Below are 16,687 nucleotides of genomic sequence, written 5' to 3'. Positions count from 1 at the left end.
AAATAAATTGCTGCTGGAAATTAAACTAGGAGAGTATAACACGATAGCCCTTTTTGAGACATGGAGCTATTTTTCTGTGGGCCTTGGGATCCCAAAGGCATCTAATAACAGATATGTTGAAATTAAAATTCTGAAGGTTGAGGGCAGTAGGCCACACATGAAGGAGGTTAAATGTGCCGGGGGACTGTTGGAGCAGGGGAATGGTCTCTGCTTTGGTCAGTGGAGCCTCTGAATCCGATGGCCTCCTGGATCACCACAGGGAAGTCAACTCCATGAGACTGGGGGCTGCCCGGCTGACAGAAAAATGCTAGCAGTCCTTAAATAGCCTGTAATCGGAGACTTAATTATGCAAATTGACTGCCATAGCTGTGGTATGGGCAGCTAGTCTGCCAAGGAGTCCATCACTGAGAAACTCCGTCAATGGCAGGACAGTGATGGGGATACATAGACCTGGCTCCATGCTCTTTCACCAACTCCCTGCCTCCATTCCTGTTGTTCAGAGACAAATAACTTTCAACCTGTGGTCACAAGACACTCAGGGTTGGGCAATAATTATGCTAGGTTATAAAGTCTACAGGGAAGATGGTAAAAGAGGAGAAATAGCCTTCTTGATTAAAGCATCAAGTTGCTTCAATGTTAAGAGAATGATCTAACAAGAGATAAGCAGACAATGAACATTTTATGGGTTGAATTTGGAAATATAAAAAGACTTAAGGCTGTGGTGGAAGTTGTGAATTGGCGTCTTGGTGAAATTGTAGTTTGTATAAATGCAAATTTTAAAAATCTTTACAGTCTTATCAGGGTAAAGAAGGCAGTGAGGAGTTGCGTAGAGCATTGAAAATGATAACAATGACATAGTCAGTGACAATATGGAAATGACGGACATACCGAATAATTATTTTGCATCAGTACCTGTAGTGGGGGAAGCGATCAGTATGCCAAAAATCCCAAGGCAGCTGATATTGAATCAGAGACTAAACAAATTTAACATAAGCAAAATAACATTATTGCAATGACCTTGACTGGGACTACAAGCGGTCCCCAGATTCTTAGTCCTGAAGTCCAGGAGCAGGTAAATGTAGGCGACCCTTGAGGGAGGTATGTGCATCCCTTCCTCACTCCTTCCCCAAACAGTCCAATTTCCTAATCAGTCCTGAGTCCTGATTAGGGTGAGTTGGCAGGTTTCTGTCCTGTCCCTGAACTCCACCCAGCCTCAAAATTAAGGTAGGGCCTAAAGCCATCCGTAAGTGGCTAATAATTGTGAAGGTTGGGTGATGGAAAGGCCACCCAGGGAATTTGACAGGCACCCTTCCTATGTTGCCCCACACCTGCAAACCCAATGATGGGTGGGTGGCATGGAGTAGCACTGAGGTGGAGCAGGAGTAATAATGATACTTAAGGCAGTTGCCAAAATTTCTACAATTTTGAGAAGTTTAATGGATTTCTGCCAACTTGACCACTTTGCCAGCATGTGTTTCTGATGGAAACTGCAAGTGGCTGATAGCCAAGAATGATTTTGCAGTGGTTGGTATTGAAGGGATGTATCTGAATATCTTGAGAGGCAAGCATGGGTGTCAGTATAAAATGTGACACAGGATATTCATAGGATATTTTTAATTCAATCCCAGTGTTTCCACCCAAAGATATAAAGCTGGAACTAAGTGATCCCAATGTCAGGAGCTGATTTTTGCTTTTCTAATATTTCAGTGTGATCATCACAACAATTCTCTATCTCTCTGATGCACTTAGAAAGAATTTTCTGAATGAAAGCTTTGACTTCAAGGTATGGTAATTTTAATATTGAGTTCTAATACATTGTGGGTATCTGCTTTTAGACTTACTGTTTGCGTTTACACATGAACATTATTGTGGTCTCTTCTGCTTAGATTTGTTTTATGGAAATAATGAGCAACTTTTGGAGTAATTAATAATGCTCGTATTGTTTGGGGGATTCTTTCATTGATATCATTCCTGTGACCTGATGGTTTTTGCCAGTGGAGGTGTTTAAATTCTGTAAATTAAAGAAATGCTGCAGAGGCAGCTGACAAAAATCACATGATAATTTTAGCTCCTCCCCAGGAGACTCTTATGGGCAGTGGGGAGAGGTGTGTGGGGAATAGAGGTGTTAAAATGGGAAAGCGAACTCCAACCTGCGATAAGCATGTCTACTTGCAGTTTAATAGGGGCAAGTTTAGAGCCTGATGATTAACCCACCCTTGAGCAAATCATTAATTATAACTTTTAAATGAAGCTCCGTGCTTCCGATTTTATCTGTGATTTAGATTAAATAGCTCGGGGCTGGGTTTCCCCGAGCTCAGGAAACTCAATAGCAGAAGAGAAGAGGGAGCTCCCAGATCCAGCAGTGAAGTGTTTTGCCAGGATTCCTAATGGACCAAAGAGAGCAGGAGTCCTTCCTTGCCATCCCCAGCACCTTCTACTGATATGTCTCCTCTCTGCGAGTTTCAGATCACCCCTTGCAATCACGTACCCTTCTCCCTTCTATTCTTTCTCATGCTCGTTGCCCTCTGAGACCCTTGGCCCCACCCCTCACCTACTGACCCTCAATCTGCTGTTGCATATACAAACTGAGGTTGTGGGGGGAGGCGTTGAACCTAGCCCAGTCCATCACATAAACCAGCCTTCTATCCATTGACTCTGTCCGCACTTCCTACCTCGGAAAAGCAGCCAGCACAATCATGGACGTACACCCTTCCACCTCCTTCCATCAGGAAAAGAATACAACACCCTAAGGTCATATAATACCAACTCAAGATCAGCTTCTCCCCTGCTATAATCAGACTTTTGAATGGACCTACCATATATTAAGTTGATCTTTCTCTACACCTTAGCTTTGACTGTAACACTATATTCCGTACCCTCTCCTTTCCTTCTCCCCTATGTACTCTATGACCAGTATGCTTTGTCTGTATAGCGTGTAAGAAACAATACTTTTCACTGTATACCAGTACATATGACAATAATAAATCAAATCAAAAGCATTTCTGCATTTCCCACCCATTGACACTTCTGTTCCCTTCCCATTTCCCAGTACGTACTGGGGACCATATTTCTGAGCCCTCCCTGCAGTGTTTAAACAATGCCAACATATCCATGTCGGCTAGGTTAGCCCTCTTTTGTCTCCGAGCACTGCTTCATTTATGCAGAAATTAATGGACCATGGCATGGATTTGGTTGCAAACACTTCAATTTATGCAGTGACTGGGATATATAAACTCAGGCTTGGTTTGTGGGTTGGGGTTATGTAACTAGTTTCAGTGCGCTTCATGATGCATCATACCCTTATCTGGGATATTGTGCTGGCTCCAGCTTGTAACTGAAACCGACGCAGATCTACTCCAGCATTGAATCACCCACTCACTGAAGCGAAAGCAACTGAATTGCAGTGCAGTTCAGGTGCTGTATTTAGATTTGCTTTGCTAAATTTGCACAAATACAGCTATCAATGTGGGATGTAAATCCTAAACCACGGAGATTCATTTAAGCACTCGGATTTTTCGAAGGCATAAACAGGATCAGTGTCACCATCACAGGGTTACCATGACCATTTGCAGGCTGCTGGAGTGCCCAAACATCAGGATATTAACAAAGGATCACTGGACACCTTGTTACACACGTGAAGGAACATGAAAAATTAAAATAAATTAAGCGTGGCATGCTGACACAAACATTGCCGCATCAGTGGAGTGGTAGGACATGGGTATAAATTCAACACGTTACCGATCTTAACTGTGCCATTATGTGAGTCACTTCCCCGCAGGTAGTGATTGGCGATGATTCATTCCAGTCTGCCCTAACACTCTTAGCAGTGAAGTGACACAGGCCTGGAAACACAGCATCTGACTGCCTTAAGAGCTAAAAATGGTGCATGCTGCAGGGGACCCACGAAGGGGACTGGCAGAAAAGACCCTCTGATAAATATCCGATTGCACACTAACTTCCCCTTTCAATTCTGAATAGTACACTTAAGGCTAATCCTGCTGGATCACTGTTGAATCCCACACCTTTGAGTACGCCATGAATTATTCAAGTGTTTATGATCACATTTTATCCACAGTGCATTGTGAAGAATGGTGCACAATAGCACTTATGCATTACATTTTAATGTATTGTACTCATCCTTGTTACAGAAATTTAGAAAATATATGTTGCATTGTAAAAATTATGCTGATGGAATATCAATATTGTTTCTTCAACAATGTGTGAAAATAATTTTGAAATGATTTAATTTGCCACAGTGATTTTACTGTAAGCAGTTAATCACAAGGCTGGAAACCCTATTACCAAACACCACTGGAGTTGCTTGTACAAACAGTGAAACATGACTATAATGTTCTAAAAGCTTGGAACCATCTTCAGAAGCAGATTTCCAAAACAAACAGAACATCCGTGCTAACTAGTTTGGCTTGCATCAAACAAAGATTAGCTGTTAAGTTTCAGAAGTAAAGTAGACCCCTGACATGAGGTCAGATATTTGTTTTTGGGTTGGGACTAAGATGTTGGGATAATTTCCAAGTTCCAACTCTGCATGGTATCAACATAACATGCAGGCATTTTTGAACAAAAGGCCACTTAGTGTTAGTAGCACATTAACTAACCAATTTGAGACAATAGGCAGGCTGCCAAATGCTGGAGAGTCAATAGAGTGCCTTCCAGCACTAAAGGCACTGAAGCCTGCAAGTGCAGGTACGAGAAAGAGAAGGCGCCTCAAGATAGAGGTGCCATCTCATTGAGTCATAGAGCAATACAGCACAGGAGCAGACTCTTATGTTCAACCAGCCTATGCTGACCAAGGTGACCTCCCAGCTAGTCCCAGTTGCCTGTGTTTGGCCCATATCCCTCTAATCTATTGTCACAGCACATTTTAAAATGCTTTGTAAAAGAAATAGCCATAGGGGCAACACCTCCACTGGGTTTCCTGCAGCTATGGCCGTGTATATATGGGGGCAGAGAATGCCTGAATTCGATACTGGGGTGCTACCACACCCCACCCCCACCCCACCTTCAGTGATCTGCCTCCAGACATCTCCTGGGCTCCGGATGCCTGGTGGCTTTAATTGGTTTCTAATTATGTTGACAAGCTACCTGCTGCTTGTGGCTGGGTGACCCTCGCCTTACTCCTTTAAAAATTGCCCAGAGGAGGGAAAACAGCAGCATACTGGCACACTGGGAAATTCCCAGCCTGTCTGCCACTGTTCCTGCTTCTGACAGACTTCCAGCGTTCAACTCAGGGAGTCCTACTCAACTTCATTTCAACATTCAGACCCAGGCCTTGATTCTGGATTCAGAACACACCAATGCGGCAGTTACATTGCCAATGTAAAGTGAAACCACTTCACACAGTTGGAGAGTAAATGCACTTATAACTTGCGTTAGACAGTAACACATTGTAATATTGATGAACCAAGGTCTTTTGGGCAGAGTTCATTGCGCCAAAAATAGCACCAAATAATTGTCAACTGAACTTTGTATAGAAAATCACTAATGACAAAAATACAGGTTCACAGGTAGTTGCTGAAATTATCAGTTAGCCGCTGATGATATGATTAATGTCATTGGCATGGAGTGCATTCAGGGATAGCTTCACTGCGGAGTGGCTGCAGTGACAAGAGTTACTCGATGCTTTCAATCTGTTCACTGTTTGAATCAGAGCTCACCATGTGGAAAATTGTGAGGTGGAATTCAGATCAATGGCTTGGTGTACCAGTTCATTACACGGCAAAGATTTGAATTTTCAGATGTTTAATTTTTAATTCCAACGTTTGTTTTGTTTTGCGTCATTTTTGCAAGTATTGAGAAGAAATACTTCCATGCAACAGGATGCAAGCAATTTTGTTTTCAAGGCGTGAGGGGTTGAAAGACGCTAATTACAAAAATAAAGTGTTTAATTCATATTTGCTCAATATTTTGAAGAGGACTTGAGCTGCTTGTCGCATTGCCCCCAATTACATTCACTCACAAAGATGCCAAAGCTTCACAACTCTGCCTATGCAATAGTACGCAAATGCACGCAGATGGTATGTAACTCTGTGTTAAGAGCTTGGGAGCGTATGTCATATTTCAGGTGTTACAATTCAAAGTGTCAGAAATAAGTACGTGAAAATATTTAAAAAGTTAGTTACGTGTTTTGGTCACAATAATTCATCAAGCAATGTATTCCTGAAACATTCCAATGTAACTTGGGCAATGCAGCTTTAAATCCAACTAGTAACTGTAAGTTTACAAACCCCTTCGAATCATCAATGTCCTTTACTAAATAGTGGATAAATATGACCGATTCCAAGCTGTTTTACCTTTCACAATTAAATTTTGAAACTGTAAGGAGAGTGATTAGAATCATAGCATTCCTACTGTGCAGAAGGAAGACATTTGGCCCATCAAGTCTGCACCAACAACAATCCCAGCAAAGCCCTATCCCTGTGACCCATTTTATTTACCTTGCTAGTCCCTCTGACACTAAGAAGCAATTTACCAAAGGCAATCCATCTGACTCACACATCTTTGGACTGTGGAAGGAAACGAGCATCTGGAGAAAATCCACGCAGGTGCAGGGAGAACACGCAAACTCCACACAGACAGTCACTTGAAGCCGGAATTGAACCCAGGTCCCTGGCATTGTGAGGCAGCAGTGCTAGCCACTGTGCCACCCTTAAATAGCAGCTTGCCTCAGCAGCACAATAATACACAGCACGCCTCGTAGCAGTGATCAGCAATCTAGACTAGTGTGTCGGCCACGTGACTGACTCTCCCTTCATCTCCATGGGCCACAACATTGAAATCAGGCTGGTTAACTAACCGTGACCCCATGAAGAAGACTAAATATAGTTAATCCACAGCAAATTTTTCACACCAAGTTACAGAAAATGCTTAATTTTTTATATATTGATAGGACTATCATCAACTTCAATGGCAAAAACAAAAGAAATATTTACACTTTGGATACAGAGAGAGTGCATGGCTCTTACAGCCAATGTTGTGCGCAATCAGCATGCACCTCACTTCACTTGCCCTTGCTTTATTTGCATATCACTTCAGTCATACCGGGAGGGGAAAACACTATGTGGACAGAAATCAGCAGCATGTGACCATCCTGCACGTGGACAACAGTCAACAAAATGTATCGTGGACGACACTCACATTGCCGATGAGCTGCATGTCCCATCAGGATCTACAGGCATTTAGGGATGCAAGGACTGATTAGGGACAGTCAGCATGGCTTTATGAGTGGAAAATCATGTCTCACAAATTTAATTGAGTTTTTTGAAGGGGTAACCAAGAAGGTAGTGCAGTTGATGTTGTCTACATGGACTTTAGCAAGGCCTTTGACGAGGTACCACATGGTAGGTTGTTGCATAAAGTTAAATCTCGTGGGATCCAGGGTGAGGTATCTAAATGGATACAAAATTGGCTTCTTGATGGAAGTCAGAGGGTCATTGTAGAGCGTTGTTTTTCAAACTGGAGGCCTATTACCAGTGGTGTGCCTCAGGAATCAATGCTGGGTCCACTGTTATTTGTCATTTATATTAATGATTTGGATGAGAATATAGGGGGCATGGTTTGTAAGTTTGCAGATGACATTATGATTTTGGGCATAGTGGGCAGTGAAGAAAATCATCTCCAATTGCAATGTGATCTTGATCAATTGGGCCAGTGGGCTGACGAATGGCAGATGAAGTTTATTTTAGACAAATGCGAGGCAATGAATTCTGATAGATTGAACCAGGGCAGCACTTACTCGGTTAATGGTAGGGCGTTGGGGAGAGCTACAGAACAAAGAGATCTAGGGGTACATGTTCATAGCTCCTTGAAAGTGGAGTCACAGGTGGACAGAGTAGTGAAGAAGTCATTCAGCATGCTTGGTTTCATCAGTCAGACATTGAATACGGGAATTGGAATGTCTGATTGAAGTTGTACAAGACATTGGTAAGGCCACACTTGGAATACTGTGTGTAATTCTGGTCACCCTATTATAGAAAAGATATTATTAAACTAGAAAGAGTGCAGAAAAGATTTACTAGGATGCTACCGGGACTTGATGGATTGCGTTATAAGGAGGGGTAATTTTATAGAGGTCTATAAAATAATGAGAGGCATAGACAAGGTAGATAGTCAATATCTTTTCCCAAAAGAAAACTAGAGGGCATAGGTTTAAGGTGAGAGGGGAGAGATACAAAAGTGTCCAGAGGGGCAATTTTTTCACACAGAGGGTGGTGAGTGTCTGGAACAAGCTGCCAGAGATAGCAATAGAGACAGGTACAAGCTTATCTTTTAAAAAGCATTTTAAAATGTCCTTGGTTACATGATAGTTATATGGGTACGATGGGTATAGAGGGATATGGACCAAATGCGGGCAATTGGGATTTGTTTAGGAGTTTTGAAAAAAAGCGTGGCATGGACAAGTTGGGCCAAAGGGTTTGTTTCCATGCTGTAGACCTCTATGGGCTGTATGTTGCCCACCACTGCCTCATGGTATATTGATCCTATCATTCTAAAGCAGCCTACAGATTCCCGCAGGGGACTGAGAATAATTGAATGGCTGGGCACAGTGGCCAGAATGTCCTTCTCCAGTGAAGATTCATCAGTAAATGTGTAATTCTTTCTGTACATTTGTAAGTTTTGTAAGTATGTAACTTTGTTAATCTATTAGTCCAAGGATGTGCATGTTAGGTGGATTAGGCATGCTAAATTGCCCCTTAGTGGCCCAAGATGTAGGTTAGATGGATTAGTGATAGGAAATGTGTGGGGTTACAGGAATAGGGCAGGGGAGAGGGCCTGGGTAAGAGAGTTGGTGCAGACTTGATGGGCCGAAAAGCCTCCTCTGCACTCTTGAGAATCTATGAGACCGAAATCTTGTAAATTATGATGTATAGAAAGGATTTAAGAGATCAGGATATAAATATGTCAATATCAATGTATGTGTATATATGTTGCACCGCTGTCACATTGGTGGCCAGTTGAAATGGACATAAAGCTATCTCCCCGTAGCTACATCTTTTTTTTCTGTAGTGTTTCAAATCTGAATGTAATTTAAAAATTCCTCTTCTGTAGGTGTGGGACTCGTACTTCTATTTGGCAGTAATATTTATCAATCAGCCTTGCCTTCAACTCGAGATGTTTTCACCTTCTAAAAGGAAAAAAGTTCTAGAAAAGTAAGCTGAATTATCTGTTACTGTTTATGTACAAAAGCTATATATACATGTTTATTTTAACCCCATAATTATGGTTGGGTTATTGGAAATGAGTTAGTTCCACTGTTTCAGATTCCAGTTGTTGATTTTATGTTCATCATCTTAAATTTGCAAATTAAATTACAGATATGGAGACATGAGGGTGATGATGGGATGTGAAATCTTCAGTATGTGGCAAAATCTAGGTAAAGGCCAGCAGCATTGTATTTCATGAATTACTTAAGTTTCTAGCACAATGCCAATTGTTTAAAATCAATGATTTGCCATTATTGATCATGCTGCAGGAGAGCACAAGCTTCACTTCATTCCTGGACTTATTGGACCATTTTTGGAAGTTACTCTTGTACCCCAGGCCGACCTGCGGAATGTGATGATCCCAATTTTTCATGACATGATGGACTGGGAGCAGAGACGTACAGGAAATTTCAAACAGGTAGCGCGCTATAAGTTCAGCACTTTCAAAATTAAATAATTGTAAAATTTGTGAAATATAAGCCAAGTTCCATCTTGTCTAAAGTGTTGGTTCAGAGTAGTTACATTTCAAGGGGTGGCACAGTGGATAGTGCTGTTGCCTCTCAGCGCCAGGGATCTAGGTTTGATTCTGGCCTTGGGCGATTGTACGGAATTTGCACATACTCCCCGTGTCTGTGTTGGTTTCCTCCAGATGCTCTGGTTTTTTCCCCACAGTCTGAAAGATGTGCAGGTTAGGTTGATTGGTTGTGCTAATTTACCCCTTAGTGTCAGGGGGAACTAGCAAGGTAAATGCACGGGGATAGGGCCTGGGTGGAATTGTGGTTGGTGCAGACTTGATGGGCCAAATGGCACTGCACTGCACTATAGGATTCTATAAGTTGTTTACTGAATTCACTGTACTGAAAAAGCTTAAGTATGTAGCACAGTGCCAAATTTTAAATTTCAATTGTGTAATGTAACAACAATACAACCTTCAAATTTATATTAAAAAGTGTTGCAACAAACTTTTCAATCTGCAGTGGTAGGAATAAATAATGACAATTCAGGTTTCCCAGCATGCTGGCTGTTAAGTGGTTAAAATTTGAAATGTCTCTGGGTGTACTTTCTGCTTTCATACTGTGAGAGGGGGAGGATGGTGGAGGAGGTGTTTTTCATTCTCTGGCACCAAGGCTGCCTGTGTTTATATATTTTACTTTAGAAACCTACTTATTGCAGTTCATTATTCAGATGTTCAAATTCGTACAATGTGTGCGGGGCTATTTGAGCAGCCATTCATCTGAGATGCGCACTGATCATGTTGGAAGCTGTTTGGTGTTTTAAACATGGAGTCCCACTCTCTCGATCTTGCACACCCTTGTGACAATAATGAAACATTTTTGTTGTTTGTACATGTGGATTCTTTCATTTCTAAATGTTCAAGATTGATGCCATCACGTAGCACGAAACAGTCGCAGTATTTTCTCATGTGGATCCTAGGGATGGTGCAGACCATAACATTGGAAAATGTGCTATCCATGGTGCCTGGGACTCATCTCCTGAAGTGATCAGGCAAAACTGAAAGCAATTGCAGAAAGCTTTGAGGGTTAGTCATGGAGCTTAAAGAATGTTTGGAATTTGGGACTAGAAGAGGAAAATGTAATGGTTTGCCATGACGAATGTTTGAGGATTGATTTGTGAAAGCTGTTCCGGATGATCGAAGCACGTAGCTGCTTGGCTGGGAGTGTAACACCCTGAGGCGTCTAGGCAATGCGCAGATTATTTTGAGACCACAAATATATTGAAGCTTAGAAAGAACAGGGAGATTCATTTCACTTCCTCTCCAACAGCACTGTGGATGTAACTGTGTGGACTGCAGTGTTCAAGAAGGTGTCTCACCTCCAGCTTCTTGAGGGATGGGTAATAAATTTGGACCTTGCCAATGATGCCAATATCGCATGAACAAATATTTTTTTAAAAACTGATTAGCCAGCAACAAGCCCTCCCAACTGGACAAAGGGGAATGCTGATTAAATAATTGATTCAGGATTCCAGGTTTCATGTTTGCTGTCATTTAAGGCTGTTGGTTTTCTGAGCACAAAATCCTAGTTCAGTTTTTACTGGTGCCTCACTATCTTTGACTGCTTTATATACAGTTTTACTGTAGTCATGATTGATCTCCTAAGGCTGCCTTTGAGGTTGGAGGAGAAGGGCAACAGCAAGGAAGGCAGGAGAGAGGAGGAGTGTCTGTGCAGGTGACAATAGCCAAATTGGTCTTCAGGAAGCAGCTCCCTATGAACATCACAGAATTCATATATTGCTTCAAGATTATGTCAGCTGTTTCAGCCACAACTTGAGCCTCACACTGGAGCATGAATGGCAAAACCTATAGAAGACAAGGTCACCCTGCCCTTTACCTTAGTATGAACAGCACAAAGTAAAATAAGAGCAATTGTGCTTTGCCCACGTGGCAGATTTTCTTGTACCCCCCAGATTCACCCCACCATTGACAACCATGTCTTCAGTTGTTCACAACATAAGTTATAGATTTCCTTCCTTTATTATAGAATCAAACAACACAGAGAAAGCAAATAGTTTTCTCATCTTGACAACCCTGTTGAGGATACTGAGCATTTGCCAGCACTGCATCTGTGCCCTGGGAGCTAAACTGGTAATCACCTCCTCTGTGAACTCTTGCCGCTTAGCAGAAATGTTACCTGGAGGATGTTCTACCTCCAAGAGTGCCAGGATCTCCCTCATTCTGTCCACAGCCTGGAGCAAGATCTCCAAAGCAGCAATATTGAAACTGGAGTCCCAATCAGCCTTACTAAAAGTCATTGCTTATTTTACATGTATTCCCTGTTGTGTGCAGCCAGAATACATTTCCGCTTTGAGGTACTGGTGCCTTCAATCAGCGTATAGCCAAGGAGCTAAATACTGGCTACCAGCATGAATCATTAAAATGAGCAGGAAACACTATTTAATGTGGTCCTATCTACACAGTGAACAGATGTGTGTACCCCACACTGCCTCCTGTGTGCCTGTTCTCAGGTATGGTTAAGTTTTTAGGTTACCTATTGCCAGTTCACACAAAAGTGCAGCTCAAAGCATGAAACCTATAAAATATGTAACCACTCTCTAGATATCTATCAAGAGACTAATTCATCAATGAACCATCTTAACATGTACATTCTCAGGTGGAAGCAAAACTGATCGATAAATTGGATAGCTTGATGTCAGAAGGCAAAGGTGATGAAACTTACCGAGAGCTTTTCAACAGCATGTGAGTCATTCATAACCTTATTCTTATAGCTTTTCTTTGCATTGAGATGCAATGGTGTGATGGTCTTTACTCAAATCTATTCAATCAAATCCAAAAATAACCAGAAACGCATGCAAAGCTGCCTACCTTTAGTTCCCTTGTTGCAGTCAATTTATTTAAATTAAGATTACATTAAAGCTCCAACATTAGCTACTTCTAACCTAGCAGGTTTTCAATGTTAATAAAATAACAGCCAAATTCTTTTTCTTTTGGAAAAAAAAGTAGTTTTTTTTTTGAGGCACAGAAAAACGTTTGTGTATTCTTAAAAGAAAGATGCAGTAGGATTGAAGGGCAGGAATGCAGAATAAGTGACAGCCATGGGCTGCAGTTGCAAGTGTCTGATATTACACTCCTGCCATGACAAATTCTATTCCTGGTCAGTTGAAGAAAGGAAGGAACTTGGATTTATTGTGGGTTAGCAGGTATCAAAACAGGAATGGTTTGCCTAGTCTACATCCCCCTCTAAGCACGATACCCCCCCGCCTCACTCCTCCAATTGAGTTTAATTTTTATTCCCAGCCCTTTAAGTAAAAGTCATATTTTTAAAGTGCCAGTTCCTTTTCTAGTGGTTTCAAAACAATAATTGGACAATGTCTCATATGATTAGAAGGCAGTTGATTTCTGTTACAGAAGTCATATGATTAGGACAGGTGATTATCTTAATTGCATGTTTTCAGTAACCTTGGTGTGCACAATATCAAACTAACAGCTCAGTTTTTATGAGCTGCTAAAGTTTAAGACCATAAGAGGGAGCGGAATGAGGTCATTCGGCCCATCGGGTCTGCTCCGCCATTCAGTCATGGCTGATAGATTGCTCAACCCCACTCTCTTGTCTTTTCCAGTAATCTTTGATCCCCCTACCAATCAAGAACCCATCTATCTCTGTCTTAAGTATAATCAGTAACCTGCTCTACACCGCCTTCTGTCACAATGAATTCCATAGATTCACCACCATCTGGCTGAAGAAATTCCTCCTCATCTCAGTTCGAAAGAGTCCTCGCTTTATTCTGAGGCTGTGCCCTCAGATCCTAGTCTCTCCTAATAATGGAGACATCTTTTCCACGTTCACTCTATCCCGGCTTTTCAATGTCCTGTAAATTTCCATGAGATAGCATGAGTACAACAAGGTCCAATTTTGTCCCAATCTCCTACAAATCATATACGTTCCAGATGATATTGTCAGCATCAATTCTAGAAGCGCAGCTGCACAAATTGCTATGATGCCTGTATAAGTGCAGAAGAAACATAGCTATAAAATTATCAGTTGTTAACACCCAGGTTCATCAATTACCATTTTGAATTGACGCTGAAATCTGATCTGAGCTAGAGTTCATTATTGTGGATTCTTTTTAAAAACTGAGAGATTTCAATTGCATTTGGGTTTTTAAAAAAATCTAGTAAAATGTATCTTTACTTTCATTCTGCTTCCAATGGCTGTAAGTGGACAACTTGTAGAGCAAGCCTCTGTCAGTGCAGCTCTGAGTTCACCCCCAACGAAAAGCAGCTCGGAAATGTGTGTCTCTCGCAGTAGTCGTGAGACAATCTCAAACCTGCTTCTCTGCACAGGATTACCACTTGTGAATGAAACTACCAAAGGGGACCAATAACAATTAAGTATGAAAGTAACTGCAGTCAGGGTGTTTTACAGTGATGATTGAATGGGGCATGAGGGATGTAGTTTCAGTTTCATGATGTTATCTGCAAGAATATTCTCAAAAATATTTTCCCTATTTTGCCTATAGTTTTACATTCATTGTTACAATTTTTTCCCATGCAGCAGGCAAGGGTGGCATTAGTTGTTGATCCATCAGAAGGAAGTCTTCGGTTGTAGGCCATAAAATAAAACAAGACTAACTCCAGCTTATAAATCAAAGGAAAAAGTGTAATAAAGAAAATTCATTACTCCAACACTTGAGGCCTCACCCTTGGCCATTCCAAGCTCCCACAAATCCCAGCAGCTTCTTATTTATACTGAGTCAAGTGACCACCACGTCATTTTGTCATTGGTTACATAGTTCACTGGGTCAGCCAACCTTGACAGCATGTTACCATTGGTCACACTATAACAGCTCCAATGTTGTCATTGGTTACAGTCTAACGTTAGACAGCACCTGAATTCTTCCTTTAATTATATGTTGGTGCAACCTGATGCTGCTGTTCTGACATTTGTAACTTCATTAACTGTACTTCCAATTCTAACCAGTCCCATACATTTGCATGGTTCCTCTCTGACATTTCCCTTGCTTGCCTGAAATCTTTCCTTTTAGCAACTAACTTTACACAGACCTGGAGGAGGGAACCGAGTGTAGAGTGTCGAAATTTGCTGATGACACCAAGATTGGGGGAACGGCAAATTGTGCGGAGGGTGTGGAGAGTCTGCAGAAGGATCTAGATAGGCTGGGCGAATGGGCCAGGAAATGGCAAATGGAATTTAATGTTGGCAAGTGTGAAGTGGTCCACTTTGGTAGGAAGAATGGTAGGAAGGACTATTACTTACGGGGCGAAAAACTGCAGCAGGCGACGGTGCAGAGGGACCTCGGGGTCCTTGTGCATGAGTCGCAAAAACCCAGCTTGCAGGTGCAGCAGGTGGTCAGGAAGGCGAATGGGATGCTGGCCTTCATAGCGAAGGGGATTGAATATAAAAGTAGGGAGGTCTTGCTGCAGCTGTATAGGGCATTGGTGAGGCTGCAACTGGAGTACTGTGTGCATTTTTGGGCGCCGCACCTGCGCAAAGATATTTTGGCCTTGGAGGGAGTGCAGAGGAGGTTTACTAGGCTGATACCGGAGTTGAGGGGGTTGAGCTATGAGGAGAGGCTGAATAAACTAGGCTTGTACTCGTTAGAGTTTAGAAGAATGAGAGGAGATCTCATTGAGACGTATAAGATGATGAATGGGATGGATAGGATAGAGGTGGAAAGACTCTTCCCGCTCAAAAAAGACAATAGGACTAGGGGGCACAGCCTCAAGATAAAAGGGGGGCGGTTTAGAACGGAGTTGAGGAGGAACTTCTTCACTCAAAGGGTGGTGAATCTCTGGAATTCTCTGCCCGTTGAAGTGGTGGAGGCTGCCTCGCTAAATATTTTTAAGACGCGGGTTGATGGGTTTTTGATAGGAGAGGGGATTAAGGGTTATGGGGAGAGGGCGGGAAAGTGGAACTGAGCCACGACAGATCAGCCATGATCTTATTGAATGGCGGGGCAGGCTCGAAGGGCTGGATGGCCTACTCCTGCTCCTATTTCTTATGTTCTTATGTTGTCAATGTGAACTGAGATTTCCACAACTATCTGGAATGTGCTTCTCCACAATACTGTAAGATTTCTTGTCACCGCTGTCTCCTTCCACCCCAGTTCTTACATCTCAGCTGCACTTAGAATCATAGAGCCATAGAACCCCTACAGTGCAGAAGGAGGCCATTCGGCCCATCGAATCTGCACCGACTCTCCTGCAGAGCGTCTTATCCAGGCCCACCCCCTGCCCTATCCCCGCAACCCCACACATTTAGTGTGGCTAATTCCCCTAATCTACACATGTTGGGGCAATTTAGTATGGCCAGTCCACCTAACCTGCACATCTTTGGACTCTGGGAGGAAATCCACGCAGATACAGAGAATGTGCAAACTGCACACAGACAGTCACCAGGCCTGTAATCAGATCCTGATTCCTGATGCTGTGAGGCAGCTGTGCTAACCAATGTGCTGTCCGTGGTTTGAAGGTTCCTGTTTCTAAACAAGGACTTCTCTTTATTTTATATCCTGTACTGCTCGTGTTTAATACAATCCTCCTTGATCCATTTTACGTGCCTCTGCTCTCTTCCCCTCCTTTCCACACAATGGAAAGAAGACCATTCTTTCCCCCATACGTGCCTGTTTTTGCTACCTGCAACACAATCACACCACTGTATCGCAGATGCAACGCCTGTTTACTCGTTTCTTTTTCTACACTGCAGTGCAGAGCCCCAAACGCTGCTAATGTGTGAAACAGTAATTAATGCGTGTTTTCTCCAATAAAGTACACTCTTCACGAGATTGCAAGATAATTATAAATGAGGAAAGCCATTTGGTCCATCTTAGCTCATCTGCACAGAATATTTAAGTCTCCCCATTGCAACACTCAGTTGGTTCTTAAATAATCACAGGATTTTAGTCTACGCCACTGTATGTTTGGGTGTCTGTGTCACACACGTTGATCATTTTTTCCAAAAGAAAACTGA

At 42.2% G+C, this 16,687-nt stretch overlaps 1 protein-coding gene across 5 annotated transcripts in view; it reads left to right on the top strand.

The window, feature by feature from the left end:
- LOC145344156 (dedicator of cytokinesis protein 4-like) overlaps nt 1-16,687 on the top strand; it is a 410,020-nt gene that overhangs the window by 275,473 nt on the left and 117,860 nt on the right. For all 5 annotated transcript variants that reach the window (XM_080191055.1, XM_080191054.1, XM_080191053.1 and 2 more), the window contains exons 28-32: nt 1,708-1,783; nt 9,067-9,167; nt 9,333-9,391; nt 9,491-9,639; nt 12,353-12,438. In XM_080191055.1, coding sequence (XP_080047181.1) covers nt 1,708-1,783; nt 9,067-9,167; nt 9,333-9,391; nt 9,491-9,639; nt 12,353-12,438 — 471 coding nt within the window. The remainder of the gene's footprint in view (nt 1-1,707; nt 1,784-9,066; nt 9,168-9,332; nt 9,392-9,490; nt 9,640-12,352; nt 12,439-16,687) is intronic.

Source organism: Carcharhinus amblyrhynchos, chromosome 6 (genome assembly GCF_965287045.1).
Source record: "Carcharhinus amblyrhynchos chromosome 6, sCarAmb.v2.hapA, whole genome shotgun sequence".
Classification (NCBI taxonomy): domain Eukaryota; kingdom Metazoa; phylum Chordata; class Chondrichthyes; order Carcharhiniformes; family Carcharhinidae; genus Carcharhinus; species Carcharhinus amblyrhynchos.
Note: the sequence above shows the minus strand (reverse complement) of the source record. Positions and strands in the feature narration are given on the sequence as shown.